The sequence below is a fragment of the Miscanthus floridulus genome, chromosome 18 (assembly GCF_019320115.1).
Source record: "Miscanthus floridulus cultivar M001 chromosome 18, ASM1932011v1, whole genome shotgun sequence".
In the NCBI taxonomy this organism is placed as follows: Eukaryota; Viridiplantae; Streptophyta; class Magnoliopsida; order Poales; family Poaceae; genus Miscanthus; species Miscanthus floridulus.
Window position 1 is genome coordinate 1,578,251 of NC_089597.1, and position 21,909 is coordinate 1,600,159.

General features: G+C 40.4%; 1 protein-coding gene and 1 pseudogene across 1 annotated transcript; both read right to left on the reverse strand.

Moving 5' to 3' along the window:
* Positions 1-4,067: 4,067 nt before the first annotated feature.
* Positions 4,068-7,458, reverse strand: LOC136520782 (probable cinnamyl alcohol dehydrogenase 1; annotated as a pseudogene).
* Positions 7,459-9,729: 2,271 nt separating this feature from the next.
* On the reverse strand, positions 9,730-12,860 carry LOC136521234 (probable cinnamyl alcohol dehydrogenase 1). The gene is made up of 7 exons (XM_066514937.1): positions 12,803-12,860; positions 12,540-12,638; positions 12,037-12,150; positions 11,713-11,940; positions 11,105-11,390; positions 10,244-10,394; positions 9,730-10,161 (listed from the first exon to the last, which is right to left on the reverse strand). Exons 2-7 carry the CDS (start codon positions 12,626-12,628, stop codon positions 9,965-9,967), a joined length of 1,065 nt encoding a protein of 354 aa, XP_066371034.1. The 5' UTR covers positions 12,629-12,638; positions 12,803-12,860; the 3' UTR covers positions 9,730-9,964.
* Positions 12,861-21,909: the final 9,049 nt, after the last annotated feature.

Sequence of the window (21,909 nt, forward strand, 5' to 3'; positions counted from 1 at the left end):
CTATATTGTGCTCTTAGGAGTTAGGACACTCCCAATCCTGCACCCAATACAACATGTATAAAAACGGAGTAACTAATTGTAAAAAAACGGAGTAACTAACTAAACAGGCCCATTACATCCACCTAATCAAACAAAAAAATGGCTCATCCTATGTGTGGCATTCGGTTTTAAGAATAAAATCAGATACGCACCATATGTGAGTCCAGGAAGTCAAATCTCACATATAGCTACAAATAAGGGTAATATCAATAGACAATGCTTAAATACATAGCGTATTAGTATAAAGAATATAACCTCAGGGTATAGACAGCGGAAAGACAACTCCGATCTTTAGGCGAAGACTCCAATTCCATAGGGACAACCGACTGGTTGATCACAAGCCTAATTTCTCCAAACACTAGCAATCTGGTACCCATCTAGGATTTTTATCCAAATAATTGAAAAATAAAGCAAGCGTAAGTACATGTCATACTCAGCAAATATAACATGTGGCTCATGAGGCTCAAAATGCTAACACTGGTTTAACTGCAATTAACTTTTAATGAATCATCTTTTAGAAATTGGGTGGCAACAAGTTTATTCACAAGCCCATATAAACACATGATTAGGTAAACATGAATAATGAATAGCATAAATAGTAATCATTTTTATCATTAGTATCATCAGTGTTCATCATCTATTCTGTAAATGTTTCAAGGCCGCTCGTAACACTATTTTGTAAATGTTCCAAGGCCGCTCGTGACCGTGAGCACGGCTGATATACCAGTTTTACACTCTGCAGAGGTTGTACACTTTCACTGTGAGTCATGATTTACCCTTTCACCTGAGGTGATCGGCCTCTTGACCCACTACCAAGAAAGGTCAGCAGGGTTCTCTATGAGGCCTTTCAAATGTTCATCTAACAAGTTAGGGCCATTAGATTCACTTGGCAAATAGATATAGGAACCTCCTGTCGAATGGTACAATTTCATCACGGCTATACACATAAGAGTAGAGGTTGTCCTATACCCGATTCGGCAAGCCATTCTTACGTCAATAAAGGTAATCACTAACAAGCTAGAAAAGGTCCTCATACTGAGCTAAAACTAGAGCCATATAGCCCTCACAGTTGTACTGTAAATTATGGATAATCACTTACATATAAGTCCTTAGGGAGAGGAATCTAGAGCACCATAAAATAGCCCGATGCTCTAGCCCCCTTGTTCCATGTTGCTAAAAAACATCTTTTAGTGTTTATTGCATATTATATTAGTCAAGTTACAAGATCATGGTTGTAGTTGAGCACTAGCAAAGCTATCCAATGCATTAACCCAAAGGTATCAAGGTACAAGTACAAAAGACTAGGATATCCTTAGCGGTAGTCAAGGTAGACACATGCAGCATGAATTAAATGATTAAAGATATATAGGACAACAAAGGAGATCCCATGCTACACTTGCCTTAAACTCATATCCTTCTTCTAGTCCAAACCTTCAATGAATTGCTTCTTGATCACCAACGCAAAGCTCATCGACTGGACATGATCATAAAACACCACACAAGCATCCATGTAATCATACACGAAGCAAACAATAGAACTAAATTAGAAAAGTACACCAAACATATGAAATAGCAATTGAAAAGGGTTTAAAGACGTTCTACATACACAGACGCGAGGGACACACTAATCGGAGCTACGGTGAACAAGATACATCTACCGATAGATTTGCTTCGAAAAGAAACTATGGACTTTATTTATTTTAGCTATATAAAATATGTATAAGATACTTCAGAGAAATACCTTAGTTGAGTTAAGTCAAACTATACTTGATTTAGAAAAACAAGGTAAAACTAATCATATAATTGACCAATGTGAAAAGCTTAAGTTACTTTTAATTAGAAAAATCCGATTGCATAATCATTACTCAAGTTAGGCGTTAAACCATAAAATTCTAGAAATAGTGACATGATAAACTTTGTTACTAACGCGTAGATCTCGTTGTAATGAATCTAGCACAACTTGAACACGTTAAATCAGAGCTAAAACATAGAAGATATGAATTAAACAAGATTTCCTTTAATAAAATAATAGATTAAATCTTACCTCGAATTTTAAAAGTTAAAAACATATCTAACAGTGGTATGAACATGTAGACAACGTAAATACGAACCTAACGCAATTTAAACGGGTCAAATTGAAGGTAAAACGGAGAAGATATGGCCTAATGAAGATAGTGGTAATTTTGTAATTAGATGGAACTTGATTTTTTAGTTTAAAATAAATAAAAATCAGATTTTAAACCGGCTGATGACTGTGGGCACTATTTAAAGAAAAGGTAGGGACTCTTTTGAAAGAAACCAGGGACGGTGGGTTATACTTAAAAAGATGGAGGGGCTCTTTAGCAAGATTACCACTGAACCGGTATCTTCTAATCTGGGCCCTAGATCACGAGATGGACGACAGAGAGTGGAGAGGGGGAGATGGGGGTCGCCGGCGCCGAGCTAAGCAGCGGCTCCATGGCCAGAAAAGCAGAGGAGGTCGCCGGCGTTTTTGAATAAGAGCCTACGAGCTACAGTAGCACGAAACAAGGGCACCGGAAGGTAGAGAAGATTACTGCGAACTTACCTAGGCACTTTTTGCGGTCGGAGATAAGGCAAAGACGGCGTGCGGCTCAGTGCTTGGCATGGCGCTGCTAGGGCTTCACGGCTTGGCGCAGCGACTCGAGCTCGGGCGAGGCGAGGGATGTGCTGAGGGTTATGGAGGGCGGCAAGATGCGGCGCTAGGTATTTAAGGGGGCGGGTGAATTGGGGAACACGACAAGGACCGAGACGGTGGCGGAACGGAGTCCTGGTGGCGGCGGAATCCGACGCGACGACGACTCGAGGAAGGAGATGGCGCCGACAGGTGGGGCCGCATCGTCAGCGAGAGAGAACGCAGGGCCCAGCTAGCGGTGAGAGAGGTGGGGCGCGAGCGTGCGGTCCGGCTGGGCCGTTGCGCGGCTTGGGCCGACCTGTTGCGGAGAGAGTGAAGCGGCCCGCGCGGGGAAGAAAATGGGCCACGGAGAAATGAGGGAGAGCGGAGCAGGCCGCCTGTCATTGAGCTGGGAATAGAGGGGAGAGGGAGAGGGAGTTTTTCCTTTTCTATTTTCTTTTCCTATTTTAAAACCACTTTCAAATAAGAACCAAATCAAGTTTGAACAGGATTTCAAATACACTTTTCAATTCAAACAAAAATGAGCAATTTTAGTAAGTTTTCCCCCAAAAATAATTTTTACAACTTTTTAAATTCTGTTATTTTCAAATTTTCTTTTCTTTTCATGAATTCTATTTTCAAACCCATTTTCAAAAACATTTTAAATAAATTTGAATTTGGATCAAACCCACATCACAATAAACAAAATGCGATGACATGAATACACAAAAATGTTGCTAAGCCCTATGTTAAATTTTAATTTAATAAAAATTATCATTTACCTATGTTTTCATGAGCACAAAAATACCAAATTAAATATTTTTAACCCTATTTCGAAAAGAGAAATTTTTAGGGTATTACACTATCCGCCCAATCTCCCTATCTCTAAAATTATGAATCCTCGTCTATTTCCATCCAATCTTATCCTCAATAAAAACACGTCCTCACTACCACAAACATGTGTGCTAAAATGTTAGCCTTAAGCTTTCAAATTAATAGGATGAGCTCAACACACCCTATGTAACAGCCTTTGCAAACATCTTTATCAACTCTGTCAATGAATGGAGCCTGATTCTGTTTTGTTTGTGCTTGGATATGCTGCATTAAATACAGAGGCCGGTTCCGATTTCCCGTGTTCATTTAATTTCCAACATACTCCAGATATGCTGAGTCTGGATAATTTTGATTCATTTATACTGTAAGATTTGTGTAAATTGTTTGTCTTGGACAGGAGTGTGAACTCAAACGATTTGCATGTAAATGAACACCAGTACACCACTGCTAATTTAGGCATTGCAAACAGATTACTATGCTATTATTCGTCAGATCACGCTACAAACTAGGACTAGGAAATATTGTGGAACACACCGACATGATGCCTTATTCATAGAGCGACTTTATCATCACATCACAATATACTTATTTCCCCTTGCTGTCCAATTATGGATGCTTACATTTGCTATTTGACGCCTATGCCACAGGGTTTTGACTAGCATCGTAAAAGCTGCAGGATTACATCAAGTTTATTTGACATGACTTTCACATTTGTGTTTGCTCTAGTATATTAACAGAAAGATTGAGAGCATGTAAACCAGCATGCTACTTGAAAGAGTTCTCGACGTCGATTCCAAAGCGGTATTTCACATCTCGATTAACAAGCCTCGTGAGAGCCTCATTGATATAATCTATCTTAATGACCTCAATCTCTGGATAGATTTTGTTCGCTGCACAGAAGTTAACCATTTCTTGGATGTCTTTCGTACCTCCAGTAACACTACCAGACAAGGTCCGCGCACCTAAAAAACAGTTCAGGTTAAATCTGAATAATTTAGCTTCTAATACCACGTTTTTTTTAGTAGTGTCAGAACAGAGAATTACCACGATTAAGGCTTGCAGGATGCATTTTTATCTCACTTGGAAAGCCCACTATTGCCATCACACCACCAACCTTAAGGAGAGAGAGATATGGATCAAATGGATGGTCACCAGAAGCGGTGTCAACTATGAAGTGCAGGGAGTTTTTCAGGGACTGCAAAAGCAAGAGATCATATATTCACGGTCAGTTTTCACGTAAAGCAGAACAAACATCACTTAGCAACATATCTTTATTCTCAGCATAAGAAAACTATCCAATGTCATATACAGAACTGTCTGTCTGGAACTTTAAAGTCAAGTAGCAAAATAATGAGAAAGATAGTGATCTGCTATCTGTTCCTTCCATGTGAAAACAATGTGATGTGCTTGTATCTTTGGCAATATAAAAAGAACCCCACCAAAAGGGGTGTCATATTATCAAGAAGGCAAACGTGGTATATTCCCTCCATTTCAAAATGTAAGATGTTTTAGTTTTATCCTAAGTCAATTTTCTCTAGCTTTGACCAAGTTTATAGAAAAATATATTGACATCTACAATACCAAACACATTCCACAGTAGATTCAACAGAATAAATTTGGTGTTGTAGATACTAGTGCTTTTTTTTTATAAACTAGGTCAAAGATAGAGTTTTTAGACTTACGACAAAGATAAAACATCTCATATTTTGGAACAGATGAAGTACGAGGTGCCTAGGTACGTTCAGATTATGCAATATCCAGGGCAGTACCTCCATCTGTTGTGTGTCTGATGATATAACAAAATTATCGGCACCAAGGAGGCTGATGGCTTCATGTCTCTATGATTCACTTGTACTCAAAACTGTGACCTTAAGACCAAATGCTTTACCAAATTTCACTGTCATGTGACCGAGACCACCGAGTCCAATGACCCCAAGTGACTTTCCAGGCTGGTTCATGTTGTGTCGCATCATTGGAGTATACACAGTTATTCCAGCACACAGAAGAGGTGCTGCCTTCGCCAAAGGATAGCCATCGGGTATTTGGAAGCAATACCTAAAGTTCAAATTAATCAACAGAAAATGTGATTCCTTATCTGACAGGTTGTATCGAATCTGCATCAAGGTGTCAATAATGACTTATATGGACCCATATATTATTCTTTGATCATGTATTGACTGTGATGAAAATTGATGGACAGCAATGACCCAGATTTTACTCTCATAAGGAAGTACATAGCATCTTGAATGCGACACAGTGTGATCAAATTGGCAAATGAAATTACAGTGGAACCTGTTTTCATCCCTATACTAGCTTTTATCAATATAAAAAAAAAATCTTGTTTGAACAGCCAAGTAAAACAGTACTGCCATACCTTTCATGGACTACAATGTGAGTGGAGTAACCCCCCTTGGTGACAGTTCCATCTGTATCAATGCCATTGAAAGTATAAACTCCTTTTGGGCAGTGGTTCTCTAGAGAGCTATTGCAGTTCTCACAATCTCGGCATGAGTTCACATATGTTCCAACACCTACATGGTCACCCACTTTAAAGCCTTTGACATCTGCACCAACCTGAGTTACAACTCCAGCTATCTCATGCCTGCACCAATGAATAATATCATTGACAAATATATAATACAGACACCATTTTTGGACAACGGGCAACACTTAATCGGCACTCCTGACTATGATGTTTTGTTTCCTCTAGAGGGGTTCAATGTATTGTTCTGAAAACGCTTACCCAGGAACCACAGGGTATTTTGAATCATGGTGCATATTCCGTGTCCAGACAACGTCAGCATAACAGACTCCACAATATATGATCTTCAGCGCAACATCGCTGCTTTGCACTGCTCTGAAAATTATTATACACATAGTAGCTCTCATAAGAAGAAGTTATCAAAAATGAAACCAATAAGCTAGCTGAACAAAAAGACAAGCACGTTGTTATTTGTACTCAAATTTCTGTAATCAATTTGTATAATTGTTGGCTTAGGCCGCTTCCCCTATTTTTTAATAAACGGCAGATCCTGCCCATTTACGTTCAACAAAATTCTGCAATCCCATCAGATCTAAAATGTTCACCCAATGCCCATCTTAAGCATCAGTTTCATGATTTCGTTTCATAGACCACGAGCAGAAATAGCTGCACTACTTGTTCCACACTGGAAGTGCTCATTTGATAACAGGTACCAAACACACTGAAAACCAAACGTAACCTGCATAGAAAGGCATGGAAACAATACGGTCCATAGATATCCCAAAGAAATAGGTCTAGCATAGCAAGAAGACAGTATTCAGAGTGCTAAACATGACGCAACTTTTCTCCAAATCAGGAGAGGGGGAAGCCACCTGCGGTTAAAGCTGTATGGTGAGAGAACTCCAGAAGGATCTCTCGCTGCCCAAGCATCGCAGTTGCCGTTCTCTGATTCAGCAGCCATTTGAACTGAACTGCAGAATGAATTCGTGCCAAGTCAGTAAATCGAAAGACTCGGCTCTAACACAAGCAGGGGGGGGTTTCAGATAGCCTATGCTAAACAAAGTCATCGCAGTGAAATCGTTGACCCTTGGGAGTCGAATCGAGGCGGGCAGTACAGGGGAGGGGAGGGAAAAAAGGACTCACCTCCGTGTCGATTCCTTCCGCACCGGCCGGTCCCCGAAGTCTCCTCGATGCAAGCGCGGCAAGCAGGCTGTCGGCTGTCGCCGGGATGCAGGTAGCCGCCGACGGCGAGTGAGCGTAAAGGGAAGAAGATGCAGTTGCTTGGAAGGGCGGAGGCCGTACCATGTTCCGCCGACGGCTGACCGGTGGATGGATTGGATTGGAGAGGGTGCCGACAGCAGTGACGTCGCGGACCTGGCCTACGGAGTTACGGGGCTTCTCGCCAGCCATGAGTTCATCGCTGATTGGACGGGCTGGGCCCCCGAGGGCGCATCAGCGATTGAGCGCACGCATCAAACCCTTTCCCTTTTTTTTCCAGCCCTGTTCGCTCGTTGGTTTCAGCCAGCCCAAACCAGTTAACCAACAGTGTTTTTCTTTTACAATAAATTAGCACTAACTAATCCAAATCAGTCCAGAAATCAATCAACGAACAGTGTTTGACGCCCGCAGCTAATGGGAACAGTGTACAACACATGTGTTTTATGAAAAAAAACACATGGATTTTTTATTTTTTTTAACGGAGATCACCAGCATGACCCTGTGACGCCGGTATGCGCCGCTCTCGGCTCCAGTTACCTCTTCCTCTGATATTTGTGATTTGTCCTTCTATAAAAAAAATGTTTCCTATGATATGTGGATCTATAATCTTGTGATTGTTTAAAAGTAGAAGAAGCCTAGAGGTAAAAAGAGGATTGAGGTGCAAAAAAATTCATGTGTTGAAACTACATAAAATACATGGTTATTGGGTAGACAGACTCAATAGAAATGAGATCAGGATACCGTCGGGATATTCAGAATATTAAAGGTAAAAAAACTAGTAATTAGACCCGTGCCATGTAATAGGAGATATAGAAGTACTTGTACATTTTTATAGTGTAACAAACATGGCAAAAAAAAACCTCAAGTAAACCCTCATGAATGCTTGTGTTTGGCGGGGCTCCTCTGGCTTCGGCTCTGACTTCTTTAGAGGAGCCCTACCAAATGTTTTGCCGCAGGAGCCGTTTTTAAAAACAGAGGAGCCAGGGCCGTTTTGGAGAAGCCATAAAGCTCCTCCAGAGGAGCCTCTCACGAAGAGCCCTGCCAAACACCCCATTAACGTGGATCCTCTTTTGATTGGCCAAATAGTAAGATAATAGATTTTTTTCTTACAACATAAATTTTAGTGTTTCATATTGTACTAATTTTATTTTATAATAAATACAAAATTAACATATAATTGAACATTATATCTGGATTTATAGATCTAATCATAACTTGAAAGTGTTCAACATTATAATATAAATACTAATTGTTTGATAAAAAAACAATGGATATTCAATAGAATACCCTTGACTCAAAGCAGACCCCGCATTGTAGCCCGGTAGTTAGGGATAGATCTGGATGTCAAAAGTATTCATCCGATTTAATATGGATGCTAAATGGATACTCTATCCGATTTCAAATTCATATTAAAAAATGTGAAATATTTGACACTATCCGTATGTGAAGAACAAAGTACCATCTAAAACTTATATTTATGGCTGATTAACATTGTAAATGATAATTATTTTAATATAACTCTTCTAAACTATTTAAAAGTTATCTCTATGACTAATTAGGCCGATCATAAAGGGTAATTTTAATTTATGATAATTTTAAAACTTATATTTATGATAATTATAATATTATAATTAACGATATATAAAGGTTAAGTTTAATTAACTTTAATATGACTACATATTAATTTTAAGTACTTTATTTTATTATAGATGAATATTATGTGTATTGAAACATTTTATCTAACCCTTTGTTGATTTTTTGTACATTTGATTATAATAGAAATATCTGTTTATATGTGTTATCTACGCTATCTTAAAAATGTTCCCAAAAAAATACACTATCTTAAAAACATAGTACATATCCGAATGCGAAACTAAATTTGGGATATCCATTTTGTATCTGTATTCAGATTCGAAATAAAATATGGTAAATAATGCTATCTAGATTCGATTCCATACCAAACCATATCAGGATAGGTAGCCTCGATCTCGAGTACCGTCAGGCGCGAACAAAGATCCTATGCAGTCACTGCTGCTACTGCAAGATAAGCAATCACTGCATCTAAGCCATCCGCGAGAAGGAACGGCTTCGGTGAAAGCTCACCGTTTCCCTGTTTCTTGTATCATTTTATATTCAAACTCTATTGTCAGCCGGTTTTATTGAGTCAAAAAACAGAAAAAAAAAAAAAAAGAGAAGCCATAAATAATACGGTAAAATATTTCAGTGCAAACCACATCTTCGGTGCAATCCGTGAAAACCCCATTAAAACCATACTCAGGAGTTTTTAAAAAATTTGAAATAATGCACACCAATAGTGCATCTATAGATGTGCATTGTCACAAAATTTGAGATTCAAACTCAATTTGCAAAAATTCATATGAAAATAACAAATTTCATTCGCATATGCACCAGAGGACAAAAATCCAGATGCGAATGAAATTTGTTATTTTCATATGAATTTTTGCAAATCGAGTTTGAATCTCAAATTTTGTGACAGTGCACATCTATAGATGCACTATTGGTGTGCATAGTTTCAAGTTTTTTCAAAAATCCTAAGTATGGTTTTGCAAAGGGTTTTCATAATTGCACCGAAGATGTGGTTTGCACCGAATATTTTGCCAAATATTACAATAATGAAATTAACACATGACTAGAATTGTAAATGAGTTGCAGCATTACATCAAGTTTATTTGACATGACTCACAATTGTGATTGCTCTTGTACACTAACAGAAAGACGAGACCATGTGAACCAACATGCTACTTGAAAGAGTTCTCCATGTCAATTACAAAGCGGTATTTCACATCTCGATTAACAAGCCTCGCCAAGGCCTCATTGATATAATATATCTTAATGATCTCAATCTCTGGATAGATTTTGTTCGCTGCACAGAAGTTAACCATTTCTTGGATGTCTTTTGTACCTCCAACAGCACTACCCGACAAGGTCCGCGCACCTAAAAAGCAGTTCAGGTTAAATTTAAATAATTTATTTCTGTTACCATGTTTTTTCAGTACAGTGTCAAAACAGAGAATTACCAAGATTAAGGCTTGCAGGATGCATTTTGATCTCACTGGGAAAGCCCACTAGTGTCATCACACCACCAACCTTAAGGAGAGAGAGATATGGATCAAACGGATGGTCACCAGAAGCGGTATCAACTATGAAGTGCAGGGAGTTTTTCAGGGACTGCAAAAGCAAGAGATCATATATTCACGATCAGTTTTCAGGTAAAGCAGAACAAACAATACTTAGCTGTTATCTTTATTCTCAGCATAAGAAAACTATCCATGGTCATATACAGAACTGGCTGCCTGAAACTTTAAAGTCAAATAGCAAAACAATGAGAAAGATAGTGGGCCTCTTCGGCTGGCTGCACTGCTGGCTGCTGCTGCAAAACGAAAGTAGTAAACACTGTTCATCGCAGTTAAGAAACAAGCCAGCCGCAGCGTGCTGTAGCGTAAAGCCAGCAAAAAGAATAGGCAAACAGATGGTGTGATGTGCTTGTATCTTTGGTAATACAATGAAGAAATAAAAAGAACCCCACCAAAAGATGGTGTCATATTATCAAGAAGGCAAACAGGGTATATTCCCTCCATTTCAAAATTTAAGATGTTTTAATTTTGCCCTAAGTCAATTTTCTCTAATTTGACCAAGTTTATAGAAAAATATATTAACATTGACAATACCAAATAAATGCACCATAAAGACACATTTCACGGTAGATTTAATGAAATAAATTTTGTGTTATAGATACTCGTGCATTTTTCTATTAACTTTGTCAAAAATAGAGAATTTTGACTTAGGACAAAAATGAAACGTCTCATATTTTGAAACAGATAAAGTACAAGTACTAGGTGTCTAGGTATGTTGAAATTATGCAATGTGCAGGTTAGTACCTCCATCTGCTGTGTGTCTGATGATATAACAAAATTATCTGCTCCAAGGAGGTTGATGGCTTCATCTCTCTTTGATTCACTTGTACTGAAAACTGTGACCTTAAGACCAAAGGCTTTACCAAATTTCACAGCCATGTGACCCAGACCACCGAGTCCAATGACCCCAAGTGACTTTCCAGGTTGGTTCATGTTGTGTCGCATCATTGGAGTATACACAGTTATTCCAGCACATAGAAGAGGCGCTGCCTTTGCCAAAGGGTAGCCATTGGGTATTTGGAAGCAATACCTAAAGTTTTAATTTATCAACAGAAAATGTGATTACTTATCTGACAAGCTGTATTGAACCAGCATCATGGTGTCAATAGTGACTTATATGGACCTATATATTATTCTTTCATGATGTATTGATTTTGATGAAAATGAATGGATAACAATGACCCAAATTTTACTCACTCTCATAAGAAATGACATAGCATCTTGAATAGGACACAGTGTGATCAAATAGGCAAATGAAATTACAGTGGAACCTGTTTTCATCCCTATACTAGCTTTTATCAATATAAAAAAAATTCTTGTTTGAACAGCCAAGTAAAACAGTACTGCCATACCTTTCATGGACTACAATGTGAGTGGAGTAACCCCCCTTGGTGACAGTTCCATCTGTATCAATGCGATTGAAAGTATAAACTACTTTTGGGCAGTGGTTCTCTAGAGAGCTATTGCAGTGCTCACAATCTCGGCATGAGTTCACATATGTTCCAACACCTACATGGTCAGCCACTTTAAAGCCTTTGACATCTGCACCAACCTGAGTTACAACTCCAGCTATCTCATGCCTGCACAAATTAATACCATTGACAAATATGATGTTTCGACTGTGATGTTTTGTTTCCTCTGAAGGATTCAATCTATTGATCTGAAAACGCGCTTACCCAGGAACCGAAGGATATTTTGAATCATTGTTCATGTTCCGTGTCCAACTAACGTCAGCATAACAGACTCCACAGTATATGATCTTCAGCGCAACATCGCTGCTTTGCACTGCTCTGAAAATTATTATACATATAGTAGCTCTCATAAGAAGACGTTATGAAAATGAAACCAATAGGCTAGCTGAACAGAGAGACAAGCACGTTGCTGTTTGCACTCAAATTTCTGCTAATCCCATCAGACCTAAAATGCTCACTCAATGCCCCATTGTAAGCATCAATTTCATAATTTAGTTTGACAGACCACGAGCAGAAATAGCTGCACTAGTTGGCTAGTTGCTCCACACTAGACATGCTAGTTTGAAAACAGCTATGAAACAGGCATGGAAACAATACGGTCCATAAATATCCCAAAGAAATAGGTTAGTAGGCGTATAGCATAACAACAAGACACAGAGTGATAAAAAATGATGCAACTTTTCACCAAATCAGGAGGGGGAAGTCACCTGCGGTTAAACTTGTATGGTGAGAGAACTCCAGAAGGATCTCTCGCTGCCCAAGCATTGCAGTTGCCGTTCTCTGACTCAGCAGCCATTTGAACTGAACTGCAGGATCAATTCGTGCCAAGTCAGTAAATCGAAATAATCGGCTCTAACAGAAGCAGGGGAAATTTCAGATAGCCTATGCTAAATAAACTTATCGCAGTGAAATCGTTGCCCTTTTTGAATCGAGGCGGGCAGTACAGGGGAGGGGAGGAAAAAAGACTCACCTCCTGTCGATTCCTTCCGCACCGGCCGGTCCCCGAACTCTCCTCGATGCAAGCTCGGCAAGCAGGCTGTCGGGTATCGCCGGGATGCAACGATTTATAATGGGTTAGCGGCCGACGGAGAGGGGGGCGAGAGCAGTGACGTTGTAGACCTGGCTAAAAAAGAGTTGATTATGGGGCTTCTCGCGAGCCATGAGTTCATCGATGATTAAACGGGTTGGCCTGCATCAGCGCATGCGTCAATCAATCCCTTCCCTTTCTTTGACACCTTCAGCTAACGGGAATGGGAATATAGGATGACATCCCATCTCATAAACTTTTTGAGGCGCATGTATTCGTCTTAATCCACGTGCGTTAAAGTGGATCGACGTATGTATTCGTCTCAATCTATATACATTAAAGCGGATTACAGTATAATTAAAATAAATTTCATTTTATCCAACTTCATCACGCGCGCGCGTGTGTGTGTATATATATATATATATATATATATATATATATATATATATATATATATATATATATATATATATATATATGTGTGTATATATATATATATATATAGGGAGAGGCTATTCAGTAGCCAGCTACAGAATAAGTTATTCTGTAGCCACCTCCATTTACCATAATTTTATATACTAATTTACGATAATGTCAATATATATTTACTATAGTTGGGTTACTATAATACATGGGGATATTTACCATAACGTTGTAGTAAACCACTTAGTAAGGAGTTACTATAATCTCATAAATTAACATAGTAATTATCGTAACTCAAAGTGGCTACAGAATAAGTTATTTTGTAGCCAGCTATAGGATAGTAGTTCTATATATATATATATATATATATATATATATATATATAGGGAGAGACTATTCAGCAGCCGGCTACAAAATAAGTTATTCTGTAGCCACCTCTATTTACCATAATTTTATATACTAATTTACCATAATGTCAATACATATTTACGATAGTTGGGTTATTATAACACATGGGAATATTTACCATAACGTTATAGTAAACCACTTAGTAAGGAGTTACTGTAAATCTCGTAAATTAACATAGTAATTATCGTAACTCAAAGTGGCTACAGAATAAGTTATTCTATGGCCAGCTACAGAATAGTAGTTCTATATATATATATATATATATATATATGGGATTAGGATCGTATGATTACAGTCGGGATATTCAGAATTTTAAGGTATATAATAAAACTAGTAATTATACCGGTGCCTTGTAATAGGAGAGATAAAAATACCTGTACATTTATATAGTGCAGTAACAAACATGCCAAAAAAAACTCAAGTAAACGCTCATGAGCGCTTCTATCTTTTTCACAATATATAGATAGATCATTATGCTCTTATATTAGATTTATATTATACGCTCATGAGCGCTTCTATCTTTTTCACAATATATAGATAGATCATTATGCTCTTATATTAGATTTATATTATTCTTTGCTTTATTTACTAGTATGTCTTTATTCTTTTTCTAAAAAAAAACTCAGGAATGTTTGTCTTTTATTATAGAGGAGTATCATATTATTTGGATTACCACCTTAAATTTAGTATGTGGTTGGCTTCATGCTATTATTTCTTTTTTTATTGGTTTTATGTTTTTCTTAATGATAATGATGGTACATTAGGTAATAACAGAATAGGCAAGAGGCTATTTTGGACAAATTTTGGCTAATGATAGTAGTGGGCAATTTATTAGATGTCTACTGAAATTTTGATTTTATTTTCTTCAATTAATGTAGTAATTTCTAGACCTTGAGATTTAATATGGACCCTCTTTTTATTGACCAAATACTAAGATAATAGATTTGTCCTTTATTACAACATATAAAGCCTAGTGTTTCATATAGCACTAATTTTATCTGTATAATAAATAGAAAATGAAAGATATAATTGCACATTATATCTAGATTTATAGATTTGATCGTAACTTGAAAGTCTTCAACATATATAATATAATTACTACTTGTTTGATAAAATAATATAGATATTTAATTGAATATCCTTGACTCAAAGCAGGCCAGCCTGGTAGTTAGGCATTAATTTGGATGTCTAAATATCTAAAACGCATGATATTAATATCTGTATTTCAGTATTTGCATCCAATTTTAATAAGAACGCTAAATAGATATATTCGAATTCGTTTTGTGTGTTTCTTTTCTATCCGATTCTAGATTTGTATTTAGACAAATGTGAAATAATCGACATTCTGAACGGTCAACGGTGGGAAGGCATGCTGTTTCGTTACAGTAGTACATACAATGCGACCATCTGATGCTCGTTTGGGTAAGGTTTCTAACAGGGGCGAAGCCAGGTATTCCTTGCCGTGTGCACTCGCACCATGGAAAAAACTAGCATTCCGACGGTTAGGTGCTATTTTAATTTGATCCGGCCCATATAGACGGCTTAACAGTCTTTATCTGACATATTTCTCTTCCACACAGCTGCTTTTCTTCCCGACGCGGCACTAGGGCGGGGCACCTGTAGCTAGCGACGCCGTGCTCGCCTTTCTCCTTCGCCGATGTCCGCCCTCCATCACTCCATCCTCCTCCCTCGTGGCTCTGCCTACCCAAGCCCACCAGCAGCAGCCACGCAGACGCCGGCTGCCGCGTATGGCTAGTGTAACATCTCTGGTGTTACGAACTTGTTTAGCACCATGATTTAGGCCTAAGAAAAATTTCCGAATCGAGTTTTATCGGGTTTTTAATTTAAACGTACTTGAGGCGATAAGCGAATCATGTGTGACTTAGTTTCGTGGACTCAAATAAACGCTCAAGTTAAATTACGTAGTGCGTAGAAATATTTAGGAATATTCGATAACGATTCTAGCAAGTAAATGGCTAATGGCTTGTTCTATTGGATTAAACATGAAAACATTTTTTATAACCAAAAATACGATTTGACTGGTATAGAGTTCTTAAGTAAAATTCGGAGTATGATTTTGGTTACAGTTAAAATATCGAGTAACAAAATTTAGTGCTTTTAGCTGTGTTTAAAAATATAAATAGTTGGCTTGATGAATATTTGAGAGCTAAAATAATAACGATAGTGCTGCCGACCATAGCAACAGCATCGCACACGCTACGCATTAATCTCACTTACAAGCTCGGCCCGCTGAGCACGCCACTCGTTCGCTGCTCTGCAAACGCAGAGATTCTTCTGTGATCACTCTGTTTAATGTCATGGTACGTGCGATCCAAGAAAAGATGAGCTTTAGAAAGTTTATTAACGTTGCAATGCTGCAGTTTATAAGCTACGTATAGTATATAAACACTCGTCGTGGCCACCTAGATGGATAGCCGAAAGCAAAAGCTGAGCTCATCAGGCTCACACACTCACATACGTTTCGTGCAAGTCTAGTTCTGTCTCTCTGACCAATTATTTGTGTACTAGTATTTCGCGGTGGCTGAGCACTATAGCCAGCCATGTGAGTAGCAGCAGCCCCTCATGCAGCCCTGACGATATGAATTCCCAAGGCTGTGTTGTGTTGTTCTGCACCTGGTTTGGTAGCAACTAGCTTGGCGACGATGACTGATCGGATGACGAATCGTGTACTGGATTGGATTGGCGGAAGGGATGACCCATGGCCATGGCATATATACCTAGTCAATCGTTGTGTTGGTCGGGGGCGCCCATCATACACGCACTTGAATTAATAGCAGAGGCAAGTAATAGCTTGTTACGCTTCACGTACTCTACTTAAGCCACAAAAGGCAAGCTTGAACTAACACGGCTATTACTAAAACAACAATAATGAGGTATTTGGTACAACACTTCTTTACTGATTGATCATCCCTTTCTTGTACTTTTTCTGTTGGCTTCTTTCCAACTTGCCCATTCATTGCTTCTCCTATTGCTGCTTGAATCTCCACGGCTTGCTTCTGTTCGTGCATGTACTTTTTCCAAGCATGGTCAGCTCCTTCCCATGAAACACTGTAGCACGTAGAAAACACTGCTTTCTACAGAGAACCATGACTTCCATGACCTCTTGCAGCTCTTGACCATCCTTGGTATGCACCTGCAAACTAAGTCATGCCTTCCTGCTATAGTGTACTAGCTCAAGCACCAAAGTCTCCCATGAATTAATTAGATGTCCCCTGTATACATGCATGCATTATATACCATGCCGTACACGACGACAAAAGTCAAGTCTATGACGTGTTATTAGGAAAAGAATGTGATGCATGTGCAGCACGCCACACACACACAAGCAAGCTGTGTGGGAGCTGGGGACTGTCAATGCAAGCAGTTAGTTGTTCAGCCTAGCTAGCTTCTCTCACTATCCGACGACGACTACTGTCAGGCAGTCACCATCTGTTGTAATAAGCCCGGTAAAACACGGTAGCTGTAGCTAAGAAACACTGTTCACCGCAGGCAGCGACTGGGCGATGTCACATCTTTTTTCTCCCTTCTCTCGTAGCCAGAGTCGGTCGTCATAAATGTGCTCGTACAACTTGTCACACACGACACGTCCATCGCCTGGATTATTTGCCTCGCTGTTAACCATACTTGTAGATATATAATATAGTATTATAAAACTATTTCCTTCCTCCATATCCAAAGCAAGATTGTTTTTCATGGACTCTTGCATCTCGCTAAATCAAGCTTGCCGACGGTTCACAGCTTCTCTTCGCGGCCTATAAAATGCAAGCCTGCGCCGTCTAGCAGCCGAGCCTCTGCTCTCCATAGCTCCAGCTCTCTTCTCACTCTCTCAACTTCCTTGCTCTGTCCGCAAGCTGCACGCGTGCCAGAGTCGACATTACTCGCCGGACGAGGAACGATGATGGGCCATGGGATCGATAGGAGTAGCTGAAAGATAATGCTATGGTGATCAGATGGAATGCTAACTTTTGGTTATATTTTACCAAGGCAAGCCCCGATGCATAACCCCTACTTTTCTGCAGTTTAAATTATATTTATGCATTAAGTTTTAAGGAGTCGAATGAAACCCACTTGCATATATATATATATATATATATATATATATATATATATATATATATATATATATATATATATATATATATATATATATATATATATATATATATCTTTATCTAATGAGTCTTACTAGCATGACATGATCGTGTAGATTGCTATGCTACAGGACACCGGTAGAAGTCGAGTGATTGCCTGTCACTCGCGAGATATAGTAAATATGTTACTATATTATTATCACTTAAAAAATATAAATGGTGGAAAGAAAAAATGGTGACCGGGTAGGGATATGGTTTGGGTATTGGTGGGTGTAAGAGGTTGTGTCGTCGCGGATGCGGGGCATGGCTTGGTTACACTGTTTTCCCTGTCTGGTCGGTTAAGGATCGATCATTGCATAAGGCTCTAGGCAGGTCACAGACTTATTATCCTGAGCACATACTTATGTATGGTGCTTGGAAGACTTGTTGCTCTGTTGTCGTGGATCCGGCTCTTTCCGGACCGACTGTTAGGGTTTTATTTTGGTGGAGGAGGTCTTTGCACCGCACTGAGTCCGGGACTCAGGGGCGGGGGCTTGGAGTCCCAGTTTAGACGGGGACCTGGACACCCGAGACAGGAGAGTGGTGGGTTAGTCTTGCTTGTGCCTGGGGTACAAGCGGGGCGTGTGTTTTCGGAGTACCCAGCTGGGGGCATTGATTCGCAAATCGCCGGGAAATCTGGTACGGCTTGTCTACGGTTTAGCATCGTAGTAAGAACTGAAAGATGAAAGATGGAAAAAGGAAATCTGATTGCTTACCACCTGCTTGAAAGTAGCACAGGTGCTTACATAGAATGGTTAGTTAATGAACCAATGCGGCCATTAATAAAAATCGAATATAAGGACACACGCTTAGTAATGCTTCCTGCAAATGCAATAACCCACAAGTCAGATAGCCTTGCATATCCTTGGAGTCTTTTCTTTCCTCCTGTCGGGTAAGACTTGCTGAGTACAATTGAGTACTCAGGGTTTTATTTTCCCTGTTGCAGGTGATAGGTGGATGCTAAGGCTGACTCTTGTGTGTGGATTCCTCCTGGTGGGCTCAGCGAGGATTTCTTTATGTCGCGATCATAGTTTTTTATTTATAACTCTCACCAAATGGTTTTATAAATGAAAGTTTCATAATCTGTTGTAGTAGTTTATGTATCAATACTTCATCGTGTCATTAATAGATGTTTATTTCCACTGTAATTCTGATCACATGTTTATATTCCGCTATACATTAAATTGTTTATAACTCTAATAATATGGTTATATTCCGCTGTTATACAATAACTATTATACTCTGATGTTGTACTAAAAGTGATGTATGAAATGGTTAAGAATGATGTAAGCTTTGTTCTCTCATTTGTGATCCTGATGGGAAAAATATGGATTTTTGGGTTCTCCATGGCCGGAAAAGCAGAGGAGGTCGCCAGCATTTTTGAATAAGAGCCTATGAGCTACAGTAGCACAAAACAAGGGCACCGGAAGGTAGAGAAGATCATTGCGAACTTACCGAGGCACTTTTCGCGGTCGGAGATAAGGCAAAGACGGTGTGCGGCTCGGTGCTTGGCGTGGCGCTGCTAGGGCTTCGTGGCTTGGTGCGGCGACTCGAGCTCGGGCGAGGCGAGGGATGTGCGGAGGGTTATGGAGGGCGGCAAGACGCGGCGCTAGGTATTTAAGGGGGCGGGTGGATTGGGGAACACGGCAAGGACCGAGACGGTGGTGGAACGGAGTCCTGGCGGCGGCGAAATCCGACGCGACGACGACTCGAGGAAGGAGATTGCGTCGACAGGTGGGTCCGCATCGTCAGCGAGAGAGAGCGCAGGGCCTAGCTGGCGGTGAGAGAGGTGGGGCGCGAGTGTGCGGTCCGGCTGGGCTATTGCGCGGCTTGGGCCGACCTGTTGCAGAGAGAGTGAAGCGGCCCGCGTGGGGAAGAAAATGGGCCGCGGAGAAATGAGGGAGAGCGGAGCAGGCCGCCTACCATTGAGCTGGGCCGAATAGAGGGGAGAGGGAGAGGGAGTTTTTCCTTTTCTATTTTCTTTTCCTATTTAAAACCACTTTCAAATATGAACCAAATCAAGTTTGAATAGGATTTCAAATACACTTTTCAATTCAAACAAAAATGAGCAATTTTAGTAGGGGAATTTTGCTGTGGGACATCGGACAAACGTGGTATTTGTCGGTGGACACCGCCAACTCGAAAATATGCCCAGTACCATTATGAAATCGTGTTTCTTTACCACCAGACACCGCAGCAATTAAAATATTAATTTTCACAGTTTGGGATTGAGAAAGGGCAGTGAAAAGACCATATTGCCCCCATGGTCATCTTCCTCCTCAGGGTCCACCCCATGAGGTCCGTCCATGTCCTCCAATCGCCGGCGGGCAGGAATCGCTCTGGCCAACTCCAGCACCACCTGGTCCGCCGAGTTAGCCACCACCACATCCGAATCTTCCGCCGCCGCTGCATCTGACGGTTGTGCCCGTGCCTTCGCTGCCCCAGCAGCGCAGTCCGAGGCGGACCTCGCGCAACTCCAGTGCCTCCTGGCCGACATCGATGCCCAGGCCACAACACCGGGCGCTAGCCTCCATCTGCCCTGTGCCCAGCACGCGCTCCATCCACCGGCGCCTACCTAGCCCGTGTGCCCGCGCCCACCATGGCCAACTCCGGCGAGGCCGCGGGGCCACCCGCAACTGCCTAGGCCGCGACGCAAGCCACGACCTCCGTCGGCCCCGCGCCCAGCCCATGTTCCGTCAGCCCGCGCTTGCCCAGGCCACGAGCCCGGTCCCGACACCGACCGCGCCCACCATGGCTAGCTCCGGCGAGGCCACCCACACCTACCTAGGCCGCGACGCCGGCCGTTCCACGCCCAACCTGCGCTCCGTCCGCTCGCCCGCCTAGGAAGTGAGCCCGGGGAGCTCGCTCCGCCGCCCGCACGAGGCCGGGGAGGCCTCATCGCCACCCGCGCAAGGATGGAGAGGCCCGCACCGCCGCTCGTGTGAGGATGGAGAGGGTCGCGTCGGTCGCAATCATTGTTCGTCGAAGAAGGACGACCAAATCGGCGACGGCAGTGTGTTATAGCAAATAGCCGGTGAACAACGGTTGAAGACGAGGGCAATTTAGACATTTGTCGTACCTTCTCTCTCCTCAAAACTGAAAAATGAATAAAATAATTAGCGCGGTGTCTCTCGGCAAAGAATCACAAATTTGTAATGTCCGCCAGCAAATTTCGACGTTGACGGTGTTCACTAGCCAATTTCCTGTTTCTCTAGTGTCCCACGGCAAAATTACCCATTTTAGTAAGTTTTCCCCAAAAATAATTTTTACAACTTTTTAAATTCTGTTATTTTCAAATTTTCTTTTCTTTTCCTGAATTCTATTTTCAAACCCATTTTCAAAAACATTTTAAATAAATTTGAATTTGGATCAAACCCTCATCACAATAAACAAAATGTGATGGCATGAATACACAAAAATGTTACTAAGCCCTATGTTAAATTTTAATTTAATAAAAATTATTATTTACCTGTGTTTTCATGAGCACAAAAATACCAAATTAAATATTTTTAACCCTATTTCAAAAAGAGAAATTTTTAGGGTGTTACACTATCCGCCCAATCTCCCTATCTCTAAAATTATGAATCCTCGTCTATTTCCATCCAATCTTATCCTCAATAAAAACACATCCTCACTACCACAAACATGTGTGCTAAAAAGTTAGCCTTAAGCTTTCAAATTAATAGGATGAGCTCAACACACCCTATGTAACAGCCTTTGCAAACATCTTTTATCAACTCTGTCAATGAATGGAGCCTGATTCTGTTTTGTTTGTGCTTGGATATGCTGCATTAAATACAGAGGCCGGTTCCGATTTCCCTTGTTCATTTAATTTCCAACATACTCCAGATATACTGAGTCTGGATAATTTTGATTCATTTATACTGTAAGATTTGTGTAAATTGTTTGTCTTGGACAGGAGTGTGAACTCAAACGATTTGCATGTAAATGAACACCAGTACAACACTGCTAATTTAGGCGTTGCAAACAGATTACTATGCTATTATTCGTCAGATCACGCTACAAATTAGGACTAGGAAATATTGTGGAACACATCGACATGATGCC